General features: G+C 40.1%; 2 protein-coding genes across 4 annotated transcripts; both read right to left on the bottom strand.

Annotated features, from left to right (window-relative positions):
• Positions 1–364: 364 nt before the first annotated feature.
• abhd17ab (abhydrolase domain containing 17A, depalmitoylase b) lies at positions 365–12,876 on the bottom strand. The gene is made up of 5 exons (XM_020081257.2): positions 9,531–12,876; positions 8,281–8,651; positions 6,259–6,453; positions 5,079–5,258; positions 365–3,523 (listed from the first exon to the last, which is right to left on the bottom strand). Exons 2-5 carry the CDS (start codon positions 8,643–8,645, stop codon positions 3,298–3,300), a joined length of 966 nt encoding a protein of 321 aa, XP_019936816.1. The 5' UTR covers positions 8,646–8,651; positions 9,531–12,876; the 3' UTR covers positions 365–3,297.
• A 1-nt stretch (position 12,877) lies between these two features.
• On the bottom strand, positions 12,878–23,252 carry LOC109625712 (AN1-type zinc finger protein 5). Of its 3 annotated transcripts, none has more exons than XM_020081103.2 (6): positions 23,106–23,252; positions 21,767–21,966; positions 21,290–21,401; positions 19,223–19,350; positions 18,656–18,763; positions 12,878–17,501 (listed from the first exon to the last, which is right to left on the bottom strand). In XM_020081103.2, the coding sequence occupies exons 2-6, from the start codon at positions 21,924–21,926 to the stop codon at positions 17,398–17,400; spliced, it is 612 nt and encodes a 203-aa protein (XP_019936662.2). In that variant the 5' UTR covers positions 21,927–21,966; positions 23,106–23,252; the 3' UTR covers positions 12,878–17,397. The 3 variants fall into 3 exon arrangements, with proteins under 3 accessions (XP_019936662.2, XP_019936660.1, XP_019936661.1); XM_020081101.1 differs by having other exon boundaries at positions 12,878–16,351; XM_020081102.2 differs by lacking the exon at positions 23,106–23,252 and adding an exon at positions 22,634–22,774 and having other exon boundaries at positions 12,878–16,351.
• Between the last annotated feature and the right edge of the window lie 91 nt (positions 23,253–23,343).

Here is a 23,343-nt window from a genome sequence, read left to right as displayed (position 1 = left end):
GTGCAGCTTACAATCCATCTGTCCCTGTTTTCACACAACTCAACATGGTGGTGGCAGACAGTGGGGGGGGGGGGGGGGACAGACCTGAGTCCTGTAGATTCCTTTGTTGGGTCAGATGACAACAAAAACATCTCAACACACAGCACATTAGAAAATGAAAAACTCTTTTACTCCACTTCTTGGATCTGTCTCATGCCTTCCTGTGAGGCCTTTAGACGCGTCTTCATTCTCTGAACACAAGGACTGAGATGGGTGAAATATTAAAGACTGATAATCATATTGATTTCTGGAAGAAAAAAGCACATCTTAACTGTAAAATAACACCTGTAAGGAGGCAATATCTTCAAAAAAGAGTAGAGTCATATTAATTATTAATCTGTGGTTACGTTTTATTAGCTTGTTCTTTTCAATTCTTGGAAAAAAGACGGAATCTTTAAAAACTGAAAATAAGTCAGTAACAGTGGATGTGTTACACCAGAGATCCAAACATTTGAATAAGACAGTTCTCTTTTTAAACGAAAGCTTCTCATGTGTTCATGAAGCTGTCATTGTTCTTTCATCATCCAGACAGAACAACACCAACCTTAATGTGTGCTATTTAACTTCTGTTCATATTTGAGACCAGACATGATATGACGATAGAACAGAATTATTCAGTACTATGACACACTTGCATTTAATTTGTATCCAAATGTGAAGTGGAAAAACAATCAGATTACGTATAAAGATAAATAAAGAGTTAGCAAAAGAGCTTGAACTTGAACATTATTGTCTTTGGTTACAAAGATACAAACATGAATAGCAGGTACACTTGGTAAAACACAAACAAAGGTCAGACTTTGGTTCATACATTGACAAAAAAAAAGCCTGAAAATCCTGACTCGTCTTTGAAAACAATCAAACAGAACAGCCGTAATCTCGGCTTGCAGCTACAAAGTTTCACAATGCAACACTCAAATATATCAGTTTGGTTAAAGGTAAAACTGCTTTTGCACTTATTTCTGTTAGTGAGAGCAATGGGGGGCATAAATGTGAAGGATGATGATTCATCTTTAGCGTCAACCCTGAATTAGTTCAACAGGGCAGTCAGCTGAACAAAAACCTTATACCTGTTCCCTTTAAATACAAAATCGATCAGTAATATTTCCACAAATAATCAGCACATGACGAGTGATAAAGCGAAATATAACATGTTTGAGACAGTTTTCTACACCAGCAGTTGGAAAAGGTAGTGTGCCACTTTTGGATTTAATTCTGTTTAATGAAATCAGTCCCGTAAATCGAAGAGGAAATACCTGTTCTACAATTTCCTAGTCTATTTGCAGTTTGGTTTACAATGCAGTGCTGGAAAAGAAATGCTGTTGCTGAATTATATATGACAAAGAGCCAGACACTGTAAACTTGTCGAATTTCAGTGAACTCTCATAACAATTATAGATAAGTCCAACCTATAAAATACTTGATTCCAAAGTGAAGTTTTCAGATATTTCTTAATTGACAAAAATTCCCCCTCGACATGGAGAGCAAATGACTAAGATGGCCGTCAGTCAAGTTTATATAAACTGTGACCTGTGTAATTTTAGAGTTGCTTCTACGTTCCAGACACTGAAGAAACAGGAACTCAGCTGACATAAAGTAAGACTAATACAAGAAAAGCACTAACAGCCTCTCAGATGTTCCACTAAACCAAAGAGCTGGAGGTAATTTCAGTCGTTCTTGAACACATCCAATCTCGCCCCATCACTGAGATACAACTGTGTTCTAAGCACAGACTGATGATAGTGAGAATCCACATGAGCAACAGATAAGGCTTTAACGGCTCACCATACTCAAGGTTTGGGAAATTTAGCTGACTATATCTAAAACAAACAAAAACAACACAAATGGTCATACAGTGAAAAACAAACTCATCTCAATGTAGTTTTCATTTTCCCCAGGAGTAAGGACACATCACCAATTGTGTCCACTTCAAATCTACATAAATGACGGGGACAGGATATTAAACACACTTTTCAATGTGATGAAGTGAAATAGAATAAAAACAATTAGTAGAACAAATGTGCAAATCATCCCATTTGAAACATTCTTTACTGGATGGCTTTTCTATCGCACTGCATTAACTTTACAGATGCTCCTTTTCCCATGTTAAGTCCGGTGTGCCTCAGGGGTGAATTTTAAATCCAATTTTGTTCTCTTACAGATATAAGCTAGTCATGTTTGATCACTTCAGAAATATTTCAAATGCTAGATCCACTTTAAATTCAAGAGATGCAGTCTATAGACAAAAAACCCAAAACAAATTCGAAACGACAACAGACTGTTTCAGACTGTCCTGCTTCTAATAGGAACTAAGAGGATCAATCACATTACACCTATTTGAGCCTCTTCACACTGGCTCCCCATTGTTTTAGGATTGATCCTACTTATATTTTAGTCCTTTCAATCCCGTATGAAGCCTTGCTCAGGAAGAGGTCTTCTAACTGTTCCTGAGTACAGGACAGGAGAAACAGATTTTATACTCAGAGCCCTGAAGCTCTGGAACGACCTGCCCAAGGAAATGTTGAAGACTGTCTGAGTCTTCGTCATCTTTAAAACATACTTCTCCTGGAGAACTTTTTTTTTTTTACTGTGACTGTTTTTTAACTCACTTCAAAATCACTAACAAAATCACTAACTTTTTATTTTACTCTTCTTTTTTGTAAAGCACCTTGTAACTGTGCTTTTAAAAGGTACTTTCCACATATATTATTACTATGTATTAGTAATCACTAATAAAAAACTGGTGGCTCAATGTAGTGATCATAGTTAAAAACCTGTTTGCTGTTCTAATGTGATTCTAAGAGATTAGAAAACAAAAATATTCCCCAGCACACTTCAGGTCATGACATGTATCCACTTGTGTTAATAGTGGAGATTAAAGTTACTCATAAACTGCACACGTAGGCTGACACTTCCCATGTGGACCACACTGTAACTGACCTACATGATTATTTATCAACCTGTTTATTTTTTAATCTAATTTCAACAAAAGTCATTTTCCTGTGACGTCATCAATTTTATTGCACAGTATATGAATATATCTGCTGCTACCAAACAAATGGCAGCTTTACTTTCAAGTTTCTGCTAAAAAAAACAGTCTAAATGCTATTTGAGTCTTGAGGCAAACTGTGCCTTAAAAACAGAATGTGAAACATTACATCCTCAGGTGCCATAGTAGTTGAGAGATGCTTAGGATGACGCTCGTAAATGTTTCCATCCAGGACAAAGTAGGAAAAAGGGTAAAGAAGTTGGTGGCGGTCAGACGTGTTGTATCGCCAACTCCTGTCCTATGAAGCGGCGTAGGCGCTCCAGATACTGGCTGTATAATTCAATGTCATTGTGTCCTGCTCCCTCTACCCAAAGAGGCTCCACTGCCTTGGGGCAGCGCTCGAACAGAGCCAGGCCGTGGGAGAAGTCGATCACCTCATCCTCTGTCCCGTGGATGATGAGCACTGGAGACGAGATCTTGGACACTTTCTCAATGCTGAAAGGAGAAATAAGGAAAAGAAATCTTTAGAGTCTGCACAAGCCAGTTCAATATTGATGTTGAACTGGACTCACATAGCTCTGAGTCTGTGCATCAAGTCATAAAATGTGACATCAATAATCATAGTCATTGAAATATATTATAAAATAGATTAAAGAAATATATTTCATATTTTGTATATATTTTGTTAGTTTTATTCAGCAACAGCAGAGCCATATGTATCAGTGCAGTGCAGGGTGCTTATAAATGATCATGTGCGCCGACCCAACCATCTATAGCACAGATTTGAAAACAGATTGGATAAATAAAATAAATAAAACATAACTATTTTGACTTCACAAATTTTGTTTATAGATTTTATAAGTAGAAATGAACATATTTTTGAAAAGATTTCATAAAAACAAGAGCTGGCTTTTCAAAATCAAAGCAGGGGTCAAACACACATTCAGCAAATCTAATAATGAGCCATGCCATGTAATATAACCATTTTTTAAAGGACAAAATCTGAGTGACACACAGAGAAAGGCCAACTGCCAACTGCCCTCTCTCAATTTGAACAGACTTGAACAACAGACAAACGCTGGAGCCTTTCTCAGTTCACTGCACACACACATTGGGGCATTCCCTGGTTTCCTACCACCTCTGCTCCTCACCCACTTGTTCCGTCTGGACTCTGCGTTAAGGCTGACGTTGGCTGCGACTGACCTTCGTCAGACTCAGCCACTAAAACTAAACTGACAAGGAGAGCAGGAAGGATAGAGCCTTGCTAATGATAGCACCACTCTGAGTCGTTATTGTCTGGCCAAGAGAATTGTTTTGTGTCCAAGGATTAAAAATAAAATGTTACAGCACATAACAGGTAACACTCACATTACAAGTCACTCTCAGAGTGGGGCACATAAGTGAACATGAATCGTGTAAAAGAAGCTCTGAAGGATACAGACCCAAAAAGAACTGACACTTAACACCACCCACCTTTAATCTGTTATAGGACCAGATCAGCAATCACCATATAATAAACGTTGTGTGCAGTAGTAAAGGAAGTTGATTACTTCAGTCAAGGAAGACATGTTTTCTCTATCTGTCTATTTGTGGGTTGGTTTGTTTGTCAGCAGGAATACACAAAAACTACAGAGTGGATTTCTATGAAACTTGATAGAAGAATGGAACATGAGCCAAGAAAAGAACCCATCAAATTGTACTGAATGACATTCTAGTTATTTTAAGTAAAGACTGTAACAACACAGTTCTTCTTAGTAACTGTTTGTTTATTAATATGTGATAGGGTATAACTTTGGTCCCCAACTTTACAAGAGTAATGTACTTCTACTAGACATGACACTTTTGAATATTATTATTATATATTATTATTTTGAATATTGGATCTTTACGGCCAATGACTTATTTAGTGCAATATATTATTACACCGTGCACCAATACAAGAATTCAAAGAAACAGAATATCAAAACAATTTAATATAGGAAAGTGTCAATCATTTTATATTTGAGGCCGACAAGGAGGCTTGTTGAAAAACAACATTGTGCAGACTTACTTGGGGAAAGCGTCGAAGCAGTAGGTTTTCTTTGTGTCAGGAAAGGCCACTCTCATGCCAGATGTTAGAGGTGAGTGAAGAACAACGGCGGCACACTCATAGCGCGACGCCAGGTCTACAGTAGGAACTGTCCCAATGCTTTGTCCATACAGGATTATATTCTCTGGGCTTATACCATACCTAGTTAAATCCAAAGAGACAGAGAACACCTCAAAAATGGGTCAACAAATAAAACCTTAAAGGGATAGTTCACCGAAAAACGAAAATGTTCTTACTACACACTACTAGAGGGGTGGGTGAAGTGTTTGAGTCCACAAAACACTTTTGGAGTCTCAAGAGTAAACAGCGTTGCAGCCAAATACAATACAATTGAAGTAACTGGGACCCCTTCTTGGGACCCCCCTCAAAAGAGCCTTTAAGCCTTAATGTCCTCTGATATCTTCCTCGAAGCCATGTTCGCGCACGCGCACACACTTACATACAGTTTTATTATGTATGAAGAAGGGGTCACCTTGGCTGCAACACTGTTTGCCCCTGAGACTTCTAAAGTGTTTTGTGGACTCAAACACTTCACCCACCCCTCCATCACCATAGTGGTGAGTAGATCATGAGTGCATTTTTATAAGTATCCCTTTAATTAGCAAAAATATACAGTGGCATAATCTAAAAATATTTCATTTTATTAACAATTATACCTAAACATAAAAGCACCTCTATCAACTCTTAGTTAGTGATCTTTAGTGTAACTGTATGTCCTCTCAGGGTTAAAGCCACATTAAAGTAGTCTACTAATGAGACACGTTATCACACCACAACATCCTTAAGAGACACGTCTCTCCCAGTCTCCCGTCTCCTCCTCATCCATCCATCTCACTCTTTTAATTCCCCTGGCATCTGTCACTGCTTTGATCTCCCTTCTTCATCTCAGCTCTGTCCTAATCACAACTACTGCTGCCTTCATTCACCTCTTCTTCACACCTTAATCTTTATTTCACCCTCCCTCTTCTGTCTCCTTTCATTTTTCACTCCTTTTTCTTCTCAGAAACAATCCATCCACATTTTGAACATGGTGTGATTCGCACCTAATCTAAACAACATGCCCTTTCTTGGCAGAGGAAGATGAAGTCTAATAAATCATTCCCCTGAAGGACATATATGGGCCAATAATATCATTACTTACCGTGTGCGCAGGGCTTGCCAGGCAGCGTCAATGTCTGCATAGAGGTTCTTCTCAGAGGGTTTGCCAGTGCTGACTCCATAGCCGGAGTAGTCATAGGAAAAGATGTTGCAGTTGATGCGAGTGCCAAGGCCGATGTAGAAGCTGCTCATCTGTCCAAGGTCGACTGCATTACCATGAGAGAAAAGCACTGTAAACCTAAAAGGAGAAACATGGTCAATATATAGTCCAGTGGAAATAGTTATACACAAATTCAAGGACATTCTCTGTATTTCAAGCATGTCAGTTTTACTAGGAAATATAGCATATAAACTAGACAAATGTGTCATATTGGCAATGTCTTCACTTCATATTGCTGCTTAATATGCAAATCATATCATATTAACATTCTTGGCTTTGATCAAAACTGGTATGAATCATATTCTGTTTATAAAGATGGACAATGCGTCACCACTTCCACCCAATATCTGGAAATGAGGCTAAAATTTTCTGCCACCACCGTGCATTTAGAGCCAGAGTCTGTGCAGTACTGATCGGGGATGAAGCCACATCATGAAGATGTTTCCCCCCCGTTTTTATAGCATCAAATAACAAAGAATGTGCACTTAAACAAACACCAGTGTGATAAGAGCTACTTTTAATGACAGAAACTGTCTTTAAGAAATAGTTATTTGATGTGTACTTTACTTTGGTCCATGTCCCATCCACTCACATGGAGGAGGCTGGGTTTAAGACCTATACTGCTGCCAGCCACCAGGTGGTAATTGAGACGCATTGGCTTCACTTTTGGGGAGCTATCATGCCATTCATCTTTAAATACGGTCTATTGTACAAACATTGAACATACTACTGGACTTTTGAAGCAGAATATAATATACATTCACAGATCTGAAGCTGGTAACCAAGTTGAATAAACAAATAACAAAACCATAAACAAGTTGTTGTCAGAATAAACATAACTCAGTTACTGAGATTCCACACCAACACGTCTTTGTCTATATTGTGCTGCTCCCTGGAGGATTGGTTTACCACAACGGACTCACGTAAATCCTCTCTGACTTCTAGACATTTTGATCAACCTGAGAAGCAGCATATCCAATATAAATGCAGGGTATTCTAGCCGTGGCCTTTCATTCATGAATGCATGTTGTGCTCTCTAGAGAAACCTGATCCGTTTTCTGCACACTGACTGTTTTGAGATCCTCCCTCAGTGGTTTTGTTTTTGAACACACACACATGGCCAGTGGCTTCACTCTTGGCCTTTCCATTGAGAATGTGGCCCAACAATGATTCTGCCATATCAGGTTGAGTTTGGATTCATTTTTGTGTAATATGAGATAGACACTAACCCATATGCAGACTGTAACATAAGCCTATCTATTTCTTTTTAATCTATTTGGTAAATTAATCAGAGGCTGCATAGGGTAGCAGGATGGGTGTCAAACAGACTTCAAATACTTAGTATGACAATGCAAGTTAATCTTGCAAAAAAGTGTTTCCTTTCCCAAGCCAAATGATATGTACCCTTTTCTTAAAATCTATTTACCAATCACTGACAGTAAAGTCAGTGACAAACCTACAGGATGGAATCCCTGATAGCTGAACATGTTATGTCTCTGACTCACTGAAAACTGATATCGTTATAATGAACCAGAATCCCAGAGCACACGGGAAAGTCAACATTCAAGTTCCTACAAATCACAAGATAAAAAAAGAAAAGAAATTGAATAAACTGTTAAAATGAGCAGCAGAGATGCACCAGCCTACAGAGAGAAAATCTTTGAGTCAGCTGAGTCAACAGGGAAGTACAGCAACAGGTCAAGTAAAGGAAGTAGACATGGATGTGTGTGTGAGAAGATTGACAAGAGAAGAGGGTGTGGAATCACTCCAGAGGAAGTGTGACATGGTTATAAAATGAATGAGAAAGGTCGAGCAAGCCGAGGTCGACACAGTATAACACATACACACATAAAGAACTAATAAATCACCTAGTGACGAGGAAGGTAAACCTTTCAGACTCCCTACCTGGCATTAGGGACACAGCGAATGTACATGCAGCTGACTTTGTTCCCCCGGTTGGATCGAGTAAGGAACACCTCTGTCATGTCCAGCTCCCTCTGCGAGTACTGAAACTCTGCTCGCTCCATCAGCTGAAGCTTCCATCTTCCCTCCACATCCCCGGACCCTCCGCTTCCAGCAACCGATGCTCCACTCCGTGCCCGCAGGTTCGATGCCCCCGTTGTCCCCATTGAGGCAGGGCCCGCCTCTGGGTCGGGGAGGAACGTGTACGTGGGCTCGGGGGGCAAGAAGGCGAGCTTGGCCGCGATGCGGCTGGGGCAGGGCGGGCAGCAGAACAGGCAGCAGAGCTCACTGAGAGAAAGGCCATTCATCCTTCACTGTGCAGGAGGAGGAGGACAAGAGGATCAGTGTCCACATCATCCCAGTGTTTACACAATGAGACACTTATTACAATGAAATGTACAGGGCTTCCACAACACTAACTTTGTTACAACTCAATGTAGATTAGAACTAGGCGATATCAATATATATAAGCACAATGTCATTTAATCAATAGCAATATAACAAAAATTCAATATACACATATATATATTGTTTATGCACAGTGAGGACCTATAACACATCATTTGTAAAATGTTATGTTGTTTATCAAATGTTTGTCTTTGCTCAAAAAGAAAAAACTTAAAAGAAATATGAATGTGACTTTTATTTTGATAATTATCGATATCTACTGATATGAAAACTTTAATCTCAAGATATGTTTTGGCCATATCTTCCAGCCCTAATATAGATATAAAGTATGACACTGGTCAACGTTAAGAATCTTCATTATAACTGAAATAATGTATCAGCTAATAATATTCAACATGTTCTGGTTAGAGCTTCTTAGTTGATGAATTATTTCATTGTACGTCAATGTCTGTGGGATGTGTTATAACTAATTTTGTGCAATTTGATAACTTCAAATGAGTTTTTTGTTTGACCCCCTGAATATTTTGATGACTTGAGATAAACAGGTGATCACAGCTGAACCAACGAATGTTTTGTTTGAAAATATTGGAGGTTGCAGTTATTAAACTCTGCTTATCTCTTTTTGTAGATGAACTCAACCTGATGTATTCATGTGTGTTAGTTAAACTAAATGAGTTGTGTGCGGTTCTTCACTTCTGGCTCTGGCAAACCACAACCATTACAACTATTGACATTGCAATTACTGACATGTTGTATTTATTGGAATCCAGCGGCAGCAGACCTACCTGTTGAACTGAGGAGCTGAGTGTGAGTAAAACCGAGTTGAACGAGAACACAAAGGAGGAAGACTTCCTCCTCTTCGGCCAAACACAGGATCCTGTGGAAGTGTCCTGTCAGCAGCAGACACAGGGAAATGTTATTTACTCAGTCCCTGCTGTGCTTTCTGAGAGCTGCCTGAAGTCCACGTCACATCCATGTTTAGCACATTCGACGTCCTGGATGTTTGTGAGGAAACGCTGAGTTTCTCCGTCCGTGTTGTTGACCTCCAAAACAAACTGTGGTCGCCCTTCAGGTGCATTCAACCCCTCTCAGTGATTCTCCCTGGTCCGCAGCCGAGTGTGAGTTAACAATGTCGGTGACAGCACGACTCGCTTCACCGGACAGAGACGTCTGTATGTCTGCGTGTAGCAGCTAAACGCTACTCTGGCTTTAAGCTAACCTCCAGACGTAAACGGCTCAGCTCCGCCGAAACTTCGCTCACTGGCTCCAAAATTTAAAAAACAATAACGTCAATAACCCAACGTTCGTGTAGGTTCGTGAATCCGCTGCGGACGGTGCCGTCGTGTCCTCTGACTCCTCATTTAAACTAATCCATGTATGTCCGGTGTTTTCCGACTTCTCCGCTGTTTCACCGCACCCGGAAGCGACAGCTGACAGGATGTCACGTGACGCGCTCCCATTGGACAATGAGGGGAAACTTGTTATCGCTGAGTGACGTGTTGACCATCATGACATGTCTGAACTTCATTGTGCTGTCACCTGTGAAGAAAAGAAAAGGTCAAATGTCGCAGTGACCCTTGTTAATGACGTGATCATGAGGCGTCAGACCCACTTAGTACCTGTGACTAGAATTATTAAAGAGCCATCACATCATATTTATTTACTTCTTAATAATAATAATGAACATAATGCATCATCATTTGTGTGTAGGCAACTAATACAATTACACTTTACGTCCCCTGACCTTTCAGGCCCCTGAGTGAGTATGAAGCATGAAGTGACTGTTTACAAGTCAAAGCATGAGGTTAAAATACTCCAAACAAATTACCATTGGACAATATGACAATATTTATTTATTTTTTTTACATTAGTTTTGTGTGTTGTGTGTTTCCCATGTTGGGGGACTGGTAGTTTCATTAACTTACAAATACCTGATCTCAACCAATATTAAGAGAAGTAAAATTATTTTTTCTGTTCAAACCCAAATTAAATTTTAATGCAGTGAAAGGAAAAAACTAACTGATGCCAACAAGAAGCAAATATGCAACACAATAAACAAAGAATAATCTAACCAAGAGCCAATGCTGTAAAGAATGAATGCTATAAATAAGAAGGATAAAGAAATCATGGTATCAGATAATGGACTTTGGATGCTGGATCTTAGTGCCGCATTTGATCAAAAGATTCTGTTACAGAGACTAGAACAACATGTACGGCTTAAGGGAACAGCACTAGGTTGGTTTAAATCATATTTATCAGAGAGATTTCAATTTGTCAATGTTAGCAATGACTCTTCCATGCACACGCAAAGCCATGGAGTTCCACAAGGTTCTGTCCTTGGACCGAAACTCTTTACCTTCTATATGCTCTCTCTAGGCAACATCATCAGAAAGCACCACATACACTCCCATTGTTATGCGGACGACACCCAGCTGTACATATCTATGAAGCCTCATGAATCTAACAACTTAGTTTAACTTCAGGAATGTCTCGAGAACTTCAAGGCATGGAAAACGTCATTGTAATTGGCCCTAAACATCTCAGACAGACACTGTCTGACCAGATAGTCATCTTGGATGGTTTTAGTTTGGTCCCATGCTCCATTGTGAAGAAACTTGGAGTTATGTTTAACCAGGACATGTCATTTGACCCACAAATAAAACAAATCTCTAGGAAAGCTTTCTTTGTGTTTTTTCCCTCCTATAGTCTCTCTCTCTTTTTTGCAGGTATCTCTGACTCCAGAGCTCCAGGTTTCAGACAACAACAATTATTATTATTACTATTATTAATAACATCTTTACACACTTATTGTTTTCAATATAACTAGTTAGAGCTGAAACCTGATGGTGCACAACTGTTCCTGGTCTTTCTCTCCCCCCTATCTCTCTCTCTCTTCTCACCCCTCTTTTCCACCGACCTCTCCTCTCTTCCCCATTTTCTCCGTTCACCCCAACCAGTCAGGGCAGATAGCTGCCCACACTGAGCCTGGTTCTGCTAGAGGTTTATTCCAGTTAATGAGGGAGGTTTTTCTCTCCATAGTCGCTAAAGTTCTGCTAATTGTGCAAACTGTTTCTCTATGACTTTTAAGGTCTTGACCTTCTATGTAAAGTGCCTTGAGATAATGTGAATTATGATTTGGCGCTATACAAATAAAATTGAATTGAATAATAGTTGCATATTTCTTCTGGGAGGTCCTATTATGGTGCCTGATGCTCACTGTGACAGACTGGACTTTTCTTGCTATGACAAGTGTGAAGTGTGAGAGTGTCTATGAGATCAGTTAACTAATGGAAGCACGTGTGTGAAAAGAGTTTTGGCTTTAATTACTGTGCAATTGAAATTCATCATACGATTATGGATTATGATATGGAGGATACCATACCATACATAACAGGTAATAATAAAATAATAAAACTGCCACACACCCGTTTTTAATATATGCACTAATGAACACAACACTTTACGCAGTCGTTTACGTGACAGCAGTTTCCATTAAATCCCTTTCCTTGGTGCTTGTTTTTTTCAAGCTTGAGGTGCACGCTGTGACTCTGACACCACATTCAGAGACTTCAGAGTGTGAACTGAAGCATGACAAAACTTTTGTTTTGAGTAAAGACACATATATTTGGTAAAACTTTTCATAAATTTAATTCCGCAACTGTACACCAGTAAATACAGAAACTGAACTTTTAAAACAATCTACTAAAGATGATGGCTTTCAGCCTTTCAATATTTATCCATCCATCATCTGTCCCTCTTATCCTTTAAGGGCCACAGGGAGAGCTGGAGCCGATCCCAGCTGACATTGGGTGAGAGGCTGGGTAAAACCTGGACAGCAGCCAGCATATCACTGTGGCCAACATACAGAGACAAACAACTTTCACACTTACGATTGATTTATAATCTCAAATTAACCCAACTCCAATCTGCATGTTTTTGGATTGTGGGAGGAAGCCACAGTAACTGAAGAAGTTCCATAAAGACACAAGGAAAACATGTGAACTCCACACAGAAAGACCCCGACCGAACTGGGATTCGAACACGGAGCAGTGTGTGTGTAAGACAACAGTTCTAACCATGGCGCTGAAATCGCATCTAATAAATACAAAAATGAATACAAAAGACAAGTGTATTTTAAAATAAACTTTGTGATTTTATTGTTTTAATACTTACTCTTACACATCATACAATCCTAAATCTTTAAAAGAAAAAAAAAAAGAAAAAGATATCTGGTGGTGTTTCTGGGGGACTGGAGTGCCAAAGGGACAGGAACTACAGCTTTTTTGAACATTGTAGATTTCATTTCATGTCCCTCAAGCTCACCTCGATAAGACAAAATGAAACATCTTTTGTCTTTACTTCTGCAGTTTGCAGACACATCACAATGTTCAGGTTTATCACTATGATCAATCATAACCCCTGCATGATGAAGACACTGATTATGAAAGGTTGTGCTAAAAGATGGGTTTGAAAAGAACAAAATCATATTAGAGCAACAGACAGAAAACATATGTTTGGATAATATCTAGATTACTTAGGTCTGGTTGCCCTAAATGCTGGTGCCAAGTCCTTCACCACAAACAGTTTTAGCTATCCAACTGTCCAAAATCACATGTATGAAAATTGAGCCTAATCAATATTAGGGCTGAGTAGTTTGATAGAGGATGTCACGGCTTATTGTGTAAATTATGGTGGTTTACATTCAAACTGCTCATGTCTTAAAAAAAAAAAGGGGGGGAGGGGGATGATGAACAGTCAACAGAAAACTGTAAACCATAAAATCCACATGATTTACAATCATCCCAAGTAAACGAGTTTTCCTCTGACAGCTCTTTCAATCTGAAAAACTGAGCATTCTGTATGCGTATATTTTGTATTGGTCGTCAACCAAGCAGGTACATTGCAGGGAACACAAATCTGCAGAGCTGCTCCGACTAGAAGTTACAACAACATAATTATCACATAAGAATCCGCACAACTCTTTTTGTGTTTTAGTTTTTCACAGCTTGGGGTTCACATGACCAACTTAGCCCAGGAAAACACCGTCCTAGTCCTGAATATTCAATCACAGTCATTTAGACATGTTAACCACCATCATTGCCAAGACTGAATCCTGGTTAAGGCCAATTTTCCAATCACAAGCACCCAGAGTAAAACTCAACTAGTCCACCATGATATTCTGTGTGTACAAGTGTCATTCATGTTCAACCTATTCTGCATTGGCTTTTTTAACAACACACAAAATCGTTGCAACTCCAGTTCAAGATCAAGCAACATTTACAAGGAAAGCTTTTGACGATAATGATGAAACCTCATTGCCCCTCCACATCTCACGAAACCTTTTAAATTTTCAGTAATATCAAGGTTAAAAAAAAAGCGGACTGGAATACTGTGTAATTCAGCGAGGTTAATAAAGCTTAAAGGGGTTTGTTAATACCTGGACTAGCATTGTAAAAAAAGAAGCCATGTGGTCTGTTGAGAGATACTCATGGTAGAGACGGTTACTGAAGGTTGTTTGAACATGATTTGGGCAGATGCAAATAAAAAGGGAAACAAGTTGAAAAATTAAAAATCTGTGCCATTCACAGCACATACTCTTTTGGGGATAATTATGAAAAGCACTTTTATACACATAGTACTGTTCTTCACCTTAGTCCCCCACCTTATTTACCTGGCAGAAATCTACAATAAGATTATACTATATGAATAGGAGCCATATGGTATTTACATTTGGAAGAAAACACTTTAGAGTCCTGTTAACTTTAACCTCAAGGTTGCTGCCATGCATTGTGCTACTGCTGTGTGGCTTTTTAAAACATTCCAGCTTCATTTCAGACTGTGCAGTCAGTTACCAAATGGTACCTCATACATTTGTCTGCACACATGCATGTGGGTTGGACCTTTCTAGAAGAAGCTAGCTAGAAGCGGTCTTCGTATTAAAGGACTCGTCTGAATCTGAGCACATTGTATAAGCACAGCAAGCAACTCTGAAGAATCGCGACAATCTTTACGTTAGCTGAGCGTGTGTGTCAGTGTGTCAAGTAACCGCTGCGACCCAGGTCAGTTTTCATTCAGCATGTGTCAGTGGTCTGCTGGTGGTTAGAGAAACATGGAGCTTCACTCAGAATCCGTTGAACAGAAAAGGGCATTCAAGGAGGACACATCGCCTGAATCCAACACGAAGGCCATTTCCTCAGCGAGGCTCCTGTATACATCAAATATAAACTGCGAATGACCCAGATGCTGAACAAAACTGAGTAGGTGTGGCACATTATCTTGTGATCTGCAGATGACACACTGTGTTGTGCTTTGTTTCTAAATCCAGAACAATGGACATTTTACTGCACAATCTTAATTGTAACGGCTTAACTGGACTCTAATCCATCATGTCAGAGCTTGTGTGTTTTTTCTTCAATGGTTATATAATTAAGATGAAATTACTTAAATATAATTGCAAAGGTTAAATGCACATCTCAATGATTTGCTGACACATGCTGCCAATCCTCCAGCACAGACCAACCAAACGATAAAAAATAAATAGAATGCAATCACACAATTCAAGCTAACTACAATATATTAATATAGATCTTCTGATGTCATACGCTCATTAAAACAGAAAAAAAAAACACATAATTCAATCACTCAGTTAAGTCAAGGTTCTCAGTTTCCCCTACACAGTCCCTCCCCTACCTTCCCCCTCCATTAGCTGTTCATGCACCCAATATCAGTATGATAAGTCAATATATCAAAGAGAAACATTTCTGGAAAATGCTGAGACTAGGGAGTTCAACGTGTGGTGACCCATGGAACAATGGTTGGAGGGGCGGGAGAAAAATAAAATGCCAAATTGACACAGAGTTGACATCATTTTCAGTCTGGGAGAAAAAAAAAATATTCCAAAGCCCTTAAAAGGTCTCGCTGATACATGAAATCTCGGAGCAGTTAGGTTTGTTTTTTTTTACTCTCTAGACCCTAAAAATGGACCTCTGTGTCGCTCTCCAGGCTGCGACACATTCCTTAACATCTTTTCCCCATCTCATTTCAACCATCTTACAGGGATTGTATAAAAATAAACCACACGATCCCCCAAGTTGAGAAACAAAAAGGAGGAAAAAATCAAATGCCTTCCCTTCCCACACAGCAACGCTTATGTCCACAAAGCCTCTACGGCTCTCTCCCCGACTCTCAACACACACGCTTTCATACAACACAAGAACACGCACACACTCTCTCACACTCTCTCACACTCGCACACACAGGTTCAGCCACAGTCACCAACGGAGAGAGAGGGAGAAGCTAGTAAGGGAAGCGTCAGGACAGTGGCTGCGACCTCACCACCCCACCCCACCCATCTTAGACTACCATGAACAAATGAAGCCATGATATCAGGTGTTTTCATCCAAGTTCCCATTGTTCAAATTCACAAAGTCAGAGAGACTCTTGTTGCACTCAAGTCCTCATAACTTCTGAATTTTCTCAGCCACCACGATCGGGTTTTCCTTGCGTATGCGGGCAGCCGCTGCACTCCGGTAATCATAGGGACAGTCGTGTTTGTCGGAATAACGGTGAATGGCACAGAACAGGTTGCCGCAGCGACAGTCAAAACCTTCAATAAAGAGTAGTAAACAGGGTCAGTCAAACACAGAAGCTTTAAAATGAACATCATTTCAAGAGTTGGCACATTAATTATTGTATAGAGCAGATCTGCATGTTGAAAGGTTCATAGATGAACAACCAACATCACTGTCTAGGTATATTTGCTTTTAAATTGGACATGTTAATATCAATAAAAATACTGGACAAAAAAACAGAACAAGAATATAGGTGTGTAAATGAAATCAAGTTTGACTGGACCCTGAGGATACTGCCATTGTCAGACTGTATTCAGTTTCTTAGTGACGATTGTGATCGAGTGAGGTGCATACACAAATATTGCTATTCAATATTTAAAAAAGGCCCCCTGGAGTCAGGCAATTTTGCTTTGGAAAAAAAGGAGGCAAGCAGTTCACTGTGAAACGCCTTGGACTGTGAAATGCACTAAATTGCCGTATGTTTCCCTCTGCACCAAAGTATTTGGAAAAGAGTATCACAACAAACCATAGCCTAGTAGAAAGATTTTGATTATGTGGGTTACTGGCATTCGATTGCAAAGCCCTTGAAGGTAGCCATAGATGTTAAGTCATTTCTAGAATAAATCGATAAGACAAGCAGCTTGAATGGTAATAACACGTGCTTCTCCAAGTTATAGTGAAACTTTAACAGAAGACTTTTGCACAAGCTGAAGAACAGGTGACTGAGTTGTTACTAAGGCATTTAAATAAATATGAAAAAAGTTTTTTTTTTCCAAATCAGCCTCACATTACATTTTTTTATGCTTATTAAATAAACTGACAATAACAAAACACACTATGGGGTGTGGGGGGGTTACAGTTGAATCAGGGTCATATATTATATCTTGGATTAGGTCCTACTCAAAATCAAGTATGGTATAACAGGTTTGCCACCTACAAACATACTTTAAGTCAGTTTATCATTTTAATCGTCAAACATTCTCTAATAAGTGTCCATGGGGCATCCAGTCCCTTATCGTAGCTTTGAAGTTTCGAGGATGCACTCTCCATCGCTAACAAATCCAGCACATCCTTCAGTCAATTATGCATATGTAGCAGGCCGGTAGACGATTTCCCCAAGTATTGTCCTCTTTACAGAAAAGAAATGATGTGCATCTCGTTTCACACAGCAGAGCTCCGACAGAGCTGTGATATTAAAAACAATTAATGCTTTAGAGGGGTGTAACGGTACCAAGAAAATCACGGTTTGGTACTTATTTTTTTATTCAACCCTGGTTAACTATGGCTGTGTCTTTTTTACAAAAGTAAAATAAATAAATAAATACTCTCATAAATAAACAAATAAAGTAAAATAGATATCCATTTAGGTTAAGCATGTAGAAAATGAACTCTACTTAAACTGCACTGTTATTGTATTGTATGATTATCATTGTTAAATATATGTTGGTTTTTTTCTTCAGGTTTATAAAGGGCTGGTGTGACTCCCTGGCTGAAATACGGACAAGAGGGAACTTCGTAATGGGGCTCGATTACTTTCAGTGAAGGGTCGTATGTCTGCTGCTATAAAAACACCTATGTCAGTCGTTTTTGCTTTGACAGTCTGAATTATTTGCAAGCGCCAGCTTTAATGCCGCGGGGAGCTGGGTTTGCATGCAACTCGTTTTTGCCTTGTCCCACTAATGTCAGTGGACATCACTATGGTGATGCCGTTTCAAACGAGTCTGCAGGTTCTATGTGCTACCAGCCACATGTCCAAAAGTAGTTGCACAATGTCGGCTTTTGTACGATCCACTCATCTTAGTCTGCTGTCATTATAGTGACTGTGAAACTGAAGTGTTCTCACACAGCAAACTTAAATGATGAGGGAGGGTCTTCACACTGTTGTTTGTCTGCGGTCACTATGACCACGAGCCTACAGCACATCCGCTCCTTCGCTAAAGTTGTCCCTCTGAATTTAAGACGCACACAAATAAGTTCCACACATGGACTCACTACATTCTTTGGGTACACGTGCATACAGAAACGAAAGGCCCGCACCTGACAATTTGGATTCGGATACATGTACCGTTACACCCCGATGGTCATTGTCTGTTCTTGTAACACAAAGTGCCACAAAACATTAGGACGCTGCACCATTACAAAGAGCTAATTAAAAACAATGTTATTGGTTTATTAAACCATTCTGAATTTCATACTCTGACTCTGGTTATGACTGTCAGATAAGGGGAGTCAAGTCACAGCAAGGGACATTCATGACCCACAAACCTTTGAACCTTACCAGTTAAAAGAAAGAGCTAGTTTTGTGTGCGTGTGCTCCATAAACCTCCTCTCCTCCTTACCAGTGAGGCCTACTTTCTTTCGGCATGAAAAGCAGCGGTTCTTCTTCTTGTTTTTATCCGGGGTTTGGTCACCATCAGATGAAGCCTGTGCTGCTTCCCCCACTGGCTCTGGTGGAAAAATAGAAAACAATGGTCACAAACAATTATAACATATATTTTTAATACTGGTAAAATACTGAGGCTGAACAGAAACCCAAAGAAAACTTAGAAATGTTTAAAAAATGTTTGAATTGTGGGGTTCTCTGGAACCCATAGGGAAAGGACAGATATGATAAGTCATTCATGAAAAATACTTTACAGGTTCCAAGGTGGAGAACGTTTTTTGCACACTGCCTCTTGATTGAGGCGGAGTTATCCTTGAATACCCTTTTCTGTTTGAATGGAGTCAAAGTGAAGCTTCATGTTTGTCTTACCACCAGCAGACCACTGACAAATGGGGGGTAGAGGGTAGCAAGTTAATTACTTTGTTTGCCTGTGTATTCATATGTCTAAATAAGGAGTATTCTCCAAGTGCAACTCATTTCATGCCACATGTGAATTGATTGGGAAAAGAGAAATGATGTTTACCTGTGCTGTTGGAAGTGCCCTCCTCTTCTCCCTCCTCGGCATCTGCTCGATCAGAGTCTACAGCTCCTGAATCCTGGGAGATGCTCATTGCGGTCATCTGCTGTGTTACTGGGCTGGGAGAACTAGGGCTGAAATCACAAAAAAAAAATAAAATAAAATAAAACTTAAGACCACAAAGGAATTCTTTTCTAATTCATAAAATATATGCAGAATTGACACAGCTCTAATTTGTTTGGCAGTAAATGTATGGCTGAGAGATTCATGTCTATTTGCATGAAAATATCTGTGATAGCCCTCTTAAAATTCAGACAACCTAAGCTGCTTTAAGGCATGCACTGAACTCCGCAGTTCCTCCGAATTTTCTACAGAGGAGGTGCACGTGCGAATGCAAATGTCCGAGTGCCTGTCTTCCTAGGATAATGTACGACAGACGCAAAAACATGAAAAAAAAAAAGAAAACAAATATCTCCCTGTGAAAAAGCAGTGACACAAGTAGAAGACACAGATAAATGGTGACAAGAGAGTTTGTGGTGATAAGCACAGACACCAGTGTCTGCGTGATCTCCACAGAATAGTTAATAAGTCACTTCCTGCCACTGTCAGCTGCACCCGACTGCTCTACCTCTCGCCTGAATAATGCGGAGGATTTGATATTGTTGTGAACGCATCTGTGCAGAGAACCTCCCGCTTTGTTGTGCATGTGTGAAAGGCATACTCTAGGTAAACTCTGTAGCTAATCTCTTGGATCTTCAGCACCTTTGTGAAAAACTACTCTGAAAAATACCTTTGATCAGATGAGATATCACAACTGATAAGACTCATGCAACTATAAACAGACGGGGCCAACGGAAAACGTTCAGCGAAACAATCATTGATTTCAATACTATGCAGGTGGATCAGGTGCAAATTTGTCTGAACAAATAATTTGACTTTTTGTCAAGATTCGGGGAAGAATAAACCCACCAAAAACTGGTGCATTATAATTATAATTATCTTTTTTCCGTAAAACTCAAAAATGTAGGAGTTGTTTTTATTTATTTACTGATCAAATATTTAACCCTCCAATCTTTTCTTTTCTGATATCTACCCTGGTCTGTTGTTTGTGTTTGTTGGTTTATGTCAAAGAAATGACAGTTGCATCTCTAACACAATCCAACACAAACAGCAGGTTACTGTTCATCCTAGTTGTCTCAGCAATCACACTTTCTTCAAAATGGTACAAGAAAATCTATTTTATGAATTAAAAAGAATTATTTATTGGCGTTTCTTCAGCAAACCATACAGGGAGACTACCAAAATGCTAAATTATAAAATTGAATTAGGTCTGCAACTATTATTAAACATTACACAGCAATTTTAAGAACAGGCCCTTGAGCAAGATTTTAAAACTACATTACAGTACACTTCAGTTTTTTCTTTCAGTGTCAACCTTAATCAAAAGAGGATTTTCATACATTACTGTGTCTGCTAAGAACTAAATAACATTTTGGATCGTACAAGGCATTGTATTGGCCTTGTGTTGTATTGTGTGTCGCTGACAACTATTCTAATGTGTGCAATATCTCAGATAACAGTGCTCCTGCTGCTTCTCTGTAAAATGGGGTTAGAGATGAGCGTAGCACATTGACATTTTTGGATAAACGGGCAAAGAGTTCTTTCTAGAATTATTGTTATATAATCCCAAGAAAGTTTGTTGATAAGCAAGATGTAAACACACACACACACACACACACACACACACACACACACACACACCTCTAATTTCTGCAGAGACAAGCCGTTATACTCTTATTAACTGAGGGGGACTAATGAGAGCACATCAGAACATTATGTGTTGGAGCTGGTGATGAACTAATCTACTCATTAAATCAATTAAATCATTGTTTAATAAACAATTAAATACAATGTACAATATAATGATAAACAACATGTGCGGGATAAGTTTGCACATTTTCATGTCAATAGTTAGTCTGGTTGGCCACAATATACACTGAAAATGAGAAATTATTCCATTTCTCTGTAGAAAAATACAGGTCTGAGTGATTTTCCTCTCGTCAGTCAACATACCTGCTTGTTTGCTCCTCGGGTGGGGTCCCTGCTACCTCTGTACTGGGCTCTGAGGTTGTGCTGTCCACAGTCACACCAGCTGATCCTGGTGATCCTGCTGGTGATGTAGCAGCTGTGTGGGGAGAGAACAGTCGGACATCACGGACAACAATCACGGAATGTGTTGTTTTGAACCCTGTGCATGTGACTTTAAATCTTATTATATGCCACTCATTGCCTGCGTGTGTCAACCAAGTTTAGGTGTGTTTTGAGTTAATGAGAAACAGCAGATGGATATGTCACTCTCTTGCTTTCTGATGCCACAGTGCAGGCAGCTACTGCTACCTCGGTTCTCCAACCCCTTTTAGCAAATTCGAGCACCCCCCATACAGCCTATAGAGTTTTTGAGTGACCCCCCTGCTTATCTTTTCTACTTTTCGGACCCATATCCAGCCTCCCCCAGCTTTTTATTAGGTCACGTCTCTCCCATCTTCCTACCTTTCTCTCCCGGGGGGCTGGATCGCCCCCCGCCCTGTTGTCTCTGCAGGTGTTCCTTGTAGCAGACCGAGCACATGCCGTTGGTGCGGGGGTTACCATAGAAACCGCATCCCATAGTGCAAAGCATTGGCACCTGCGTCTGATTGGTCTCCTGAGCCATGCTCTGGCAGAGGGGGTAAGGGGGATGGGAGAGGATGTTCCTGAAAATGGGTTTGCAGAAGTTAGTGAAAATGATAAGCAGTCCCTGTCTGATCACACTTTAGTCATTGAGCTAAAAGAGCTTGGAGACTGGCATTGGAGCATGAGAGTGGAGTTGGAGCTAACATGTGGGGACTAGGGAGTAAGACCAACTCACTGTAAGTGACTGTTTCTGATTTTCTTACATCAACTCAATTTAAGCCCAACGCCACCAACTGAATAACAGAGTCCAGTTGTGCCACTAAAGCATAAACTGGACATTGTCACACTTAAATGAGAACATACAGTGTAACTAAAGTGTACAATTTAACGTAATCCACAAAAAAGTAAGTTTATCATTAAAGGCAAAATGGTACAAGACATAAATACAAGATAAAATGTGCCACTTGATAATACGATGCTTCCCTGCAGCATGGGGAAGAGGCATCAGTAGTTTTTTAAGTATTAGGCTGTCATTTTATTAGAAACAATATGTGAACAATTGAGTACAACACAGACAAAGAGGTTCAAGGTAAGACTGAGAAAAAACAAGTGACAATCTGGGGAAACATGAGCTAGCTCCGCTGCTGTCTTCCGCCGCACAGCAAGCTGTTATGTTCCAGGACAAAGTTAACAATAAAAACAACAAAGGCTATCGACGTGTCTTCACCAAACCATCAGGAAACTTACACCAAACCCGAATGGAGCGATGACTTGGCCCTCGCTAACAACACGTCGCTTACGATCTGAACAAGTTACAGCTGACCGTCCCTGAGTTCGTCCGCAGCGCAAAACAATCAGCGTCCTGTGTAGCTCAAAGCAAATACTGTAACATTAGCAAACAGCCCCGGCTGGACGGCTTTTTGTCTGTCTGACATTAAACTACAAACACAAAGAGAAGGACAAAACTTCACGAGTCGTCCTCCGTCACGCTGAAAAAAAGCAAGAGACAAAAAAGCAAAGCGTCCCTGACGACAAACTGTAAACAGATCCTGGGTTTTCAAGCGAATAAACGTTGGTGTTAGCATGCTAGCGTTAGCCGCACCGCTAGCCTCATCAGCCAGCCCGACAACACAGCGCCTCCGGACAGGGTCCTGGCTGGTTTCTGAAGCCGTCACCCGCAGCGGGGGTCTCTCACAGCGGCGTGGGACGGAGACAGTACCTGGGGGTCAAAGTACCGGCGGCTGTCGACGGGCCTGGACCTCAGGTTTGTACAAGTTGAGTCCCCAGCAGAGCGCGCGGCCTCCTACACAGCGCTAGCTCCCGACATTCGAAACAACGACCATGACGTCATCCCAGCATCGATTCAGACGGGCTATCTCTCACGCACACGCACGCGCGCACACACATCACCACAACACCACCAAATATGTCCAAAATGTGTTTTCAGTTTATTGACA

The sequence above is a fragment of the Paralichthys olivaceus genome, chromosome 3 (genome assembly GCF_024713975.1).
Source record: "Paralichthys olivaceus isolate ysfri-2021 chromosome 3, ASM2471397v2, whole genome shotgun sequence".
Lineage (NCBI taxonomy): Eukaryota > Metazoa > Chordata > Actinopteri > Pleuronectiformes > Paralichthyidae > Paralichthys > Paralichthys olivaceus.
The sequence above is the reverse complement of the archived record's forward strand: the minus strand, read 5'-3'. Positions and strand labels throughout refer to the sequence as shown.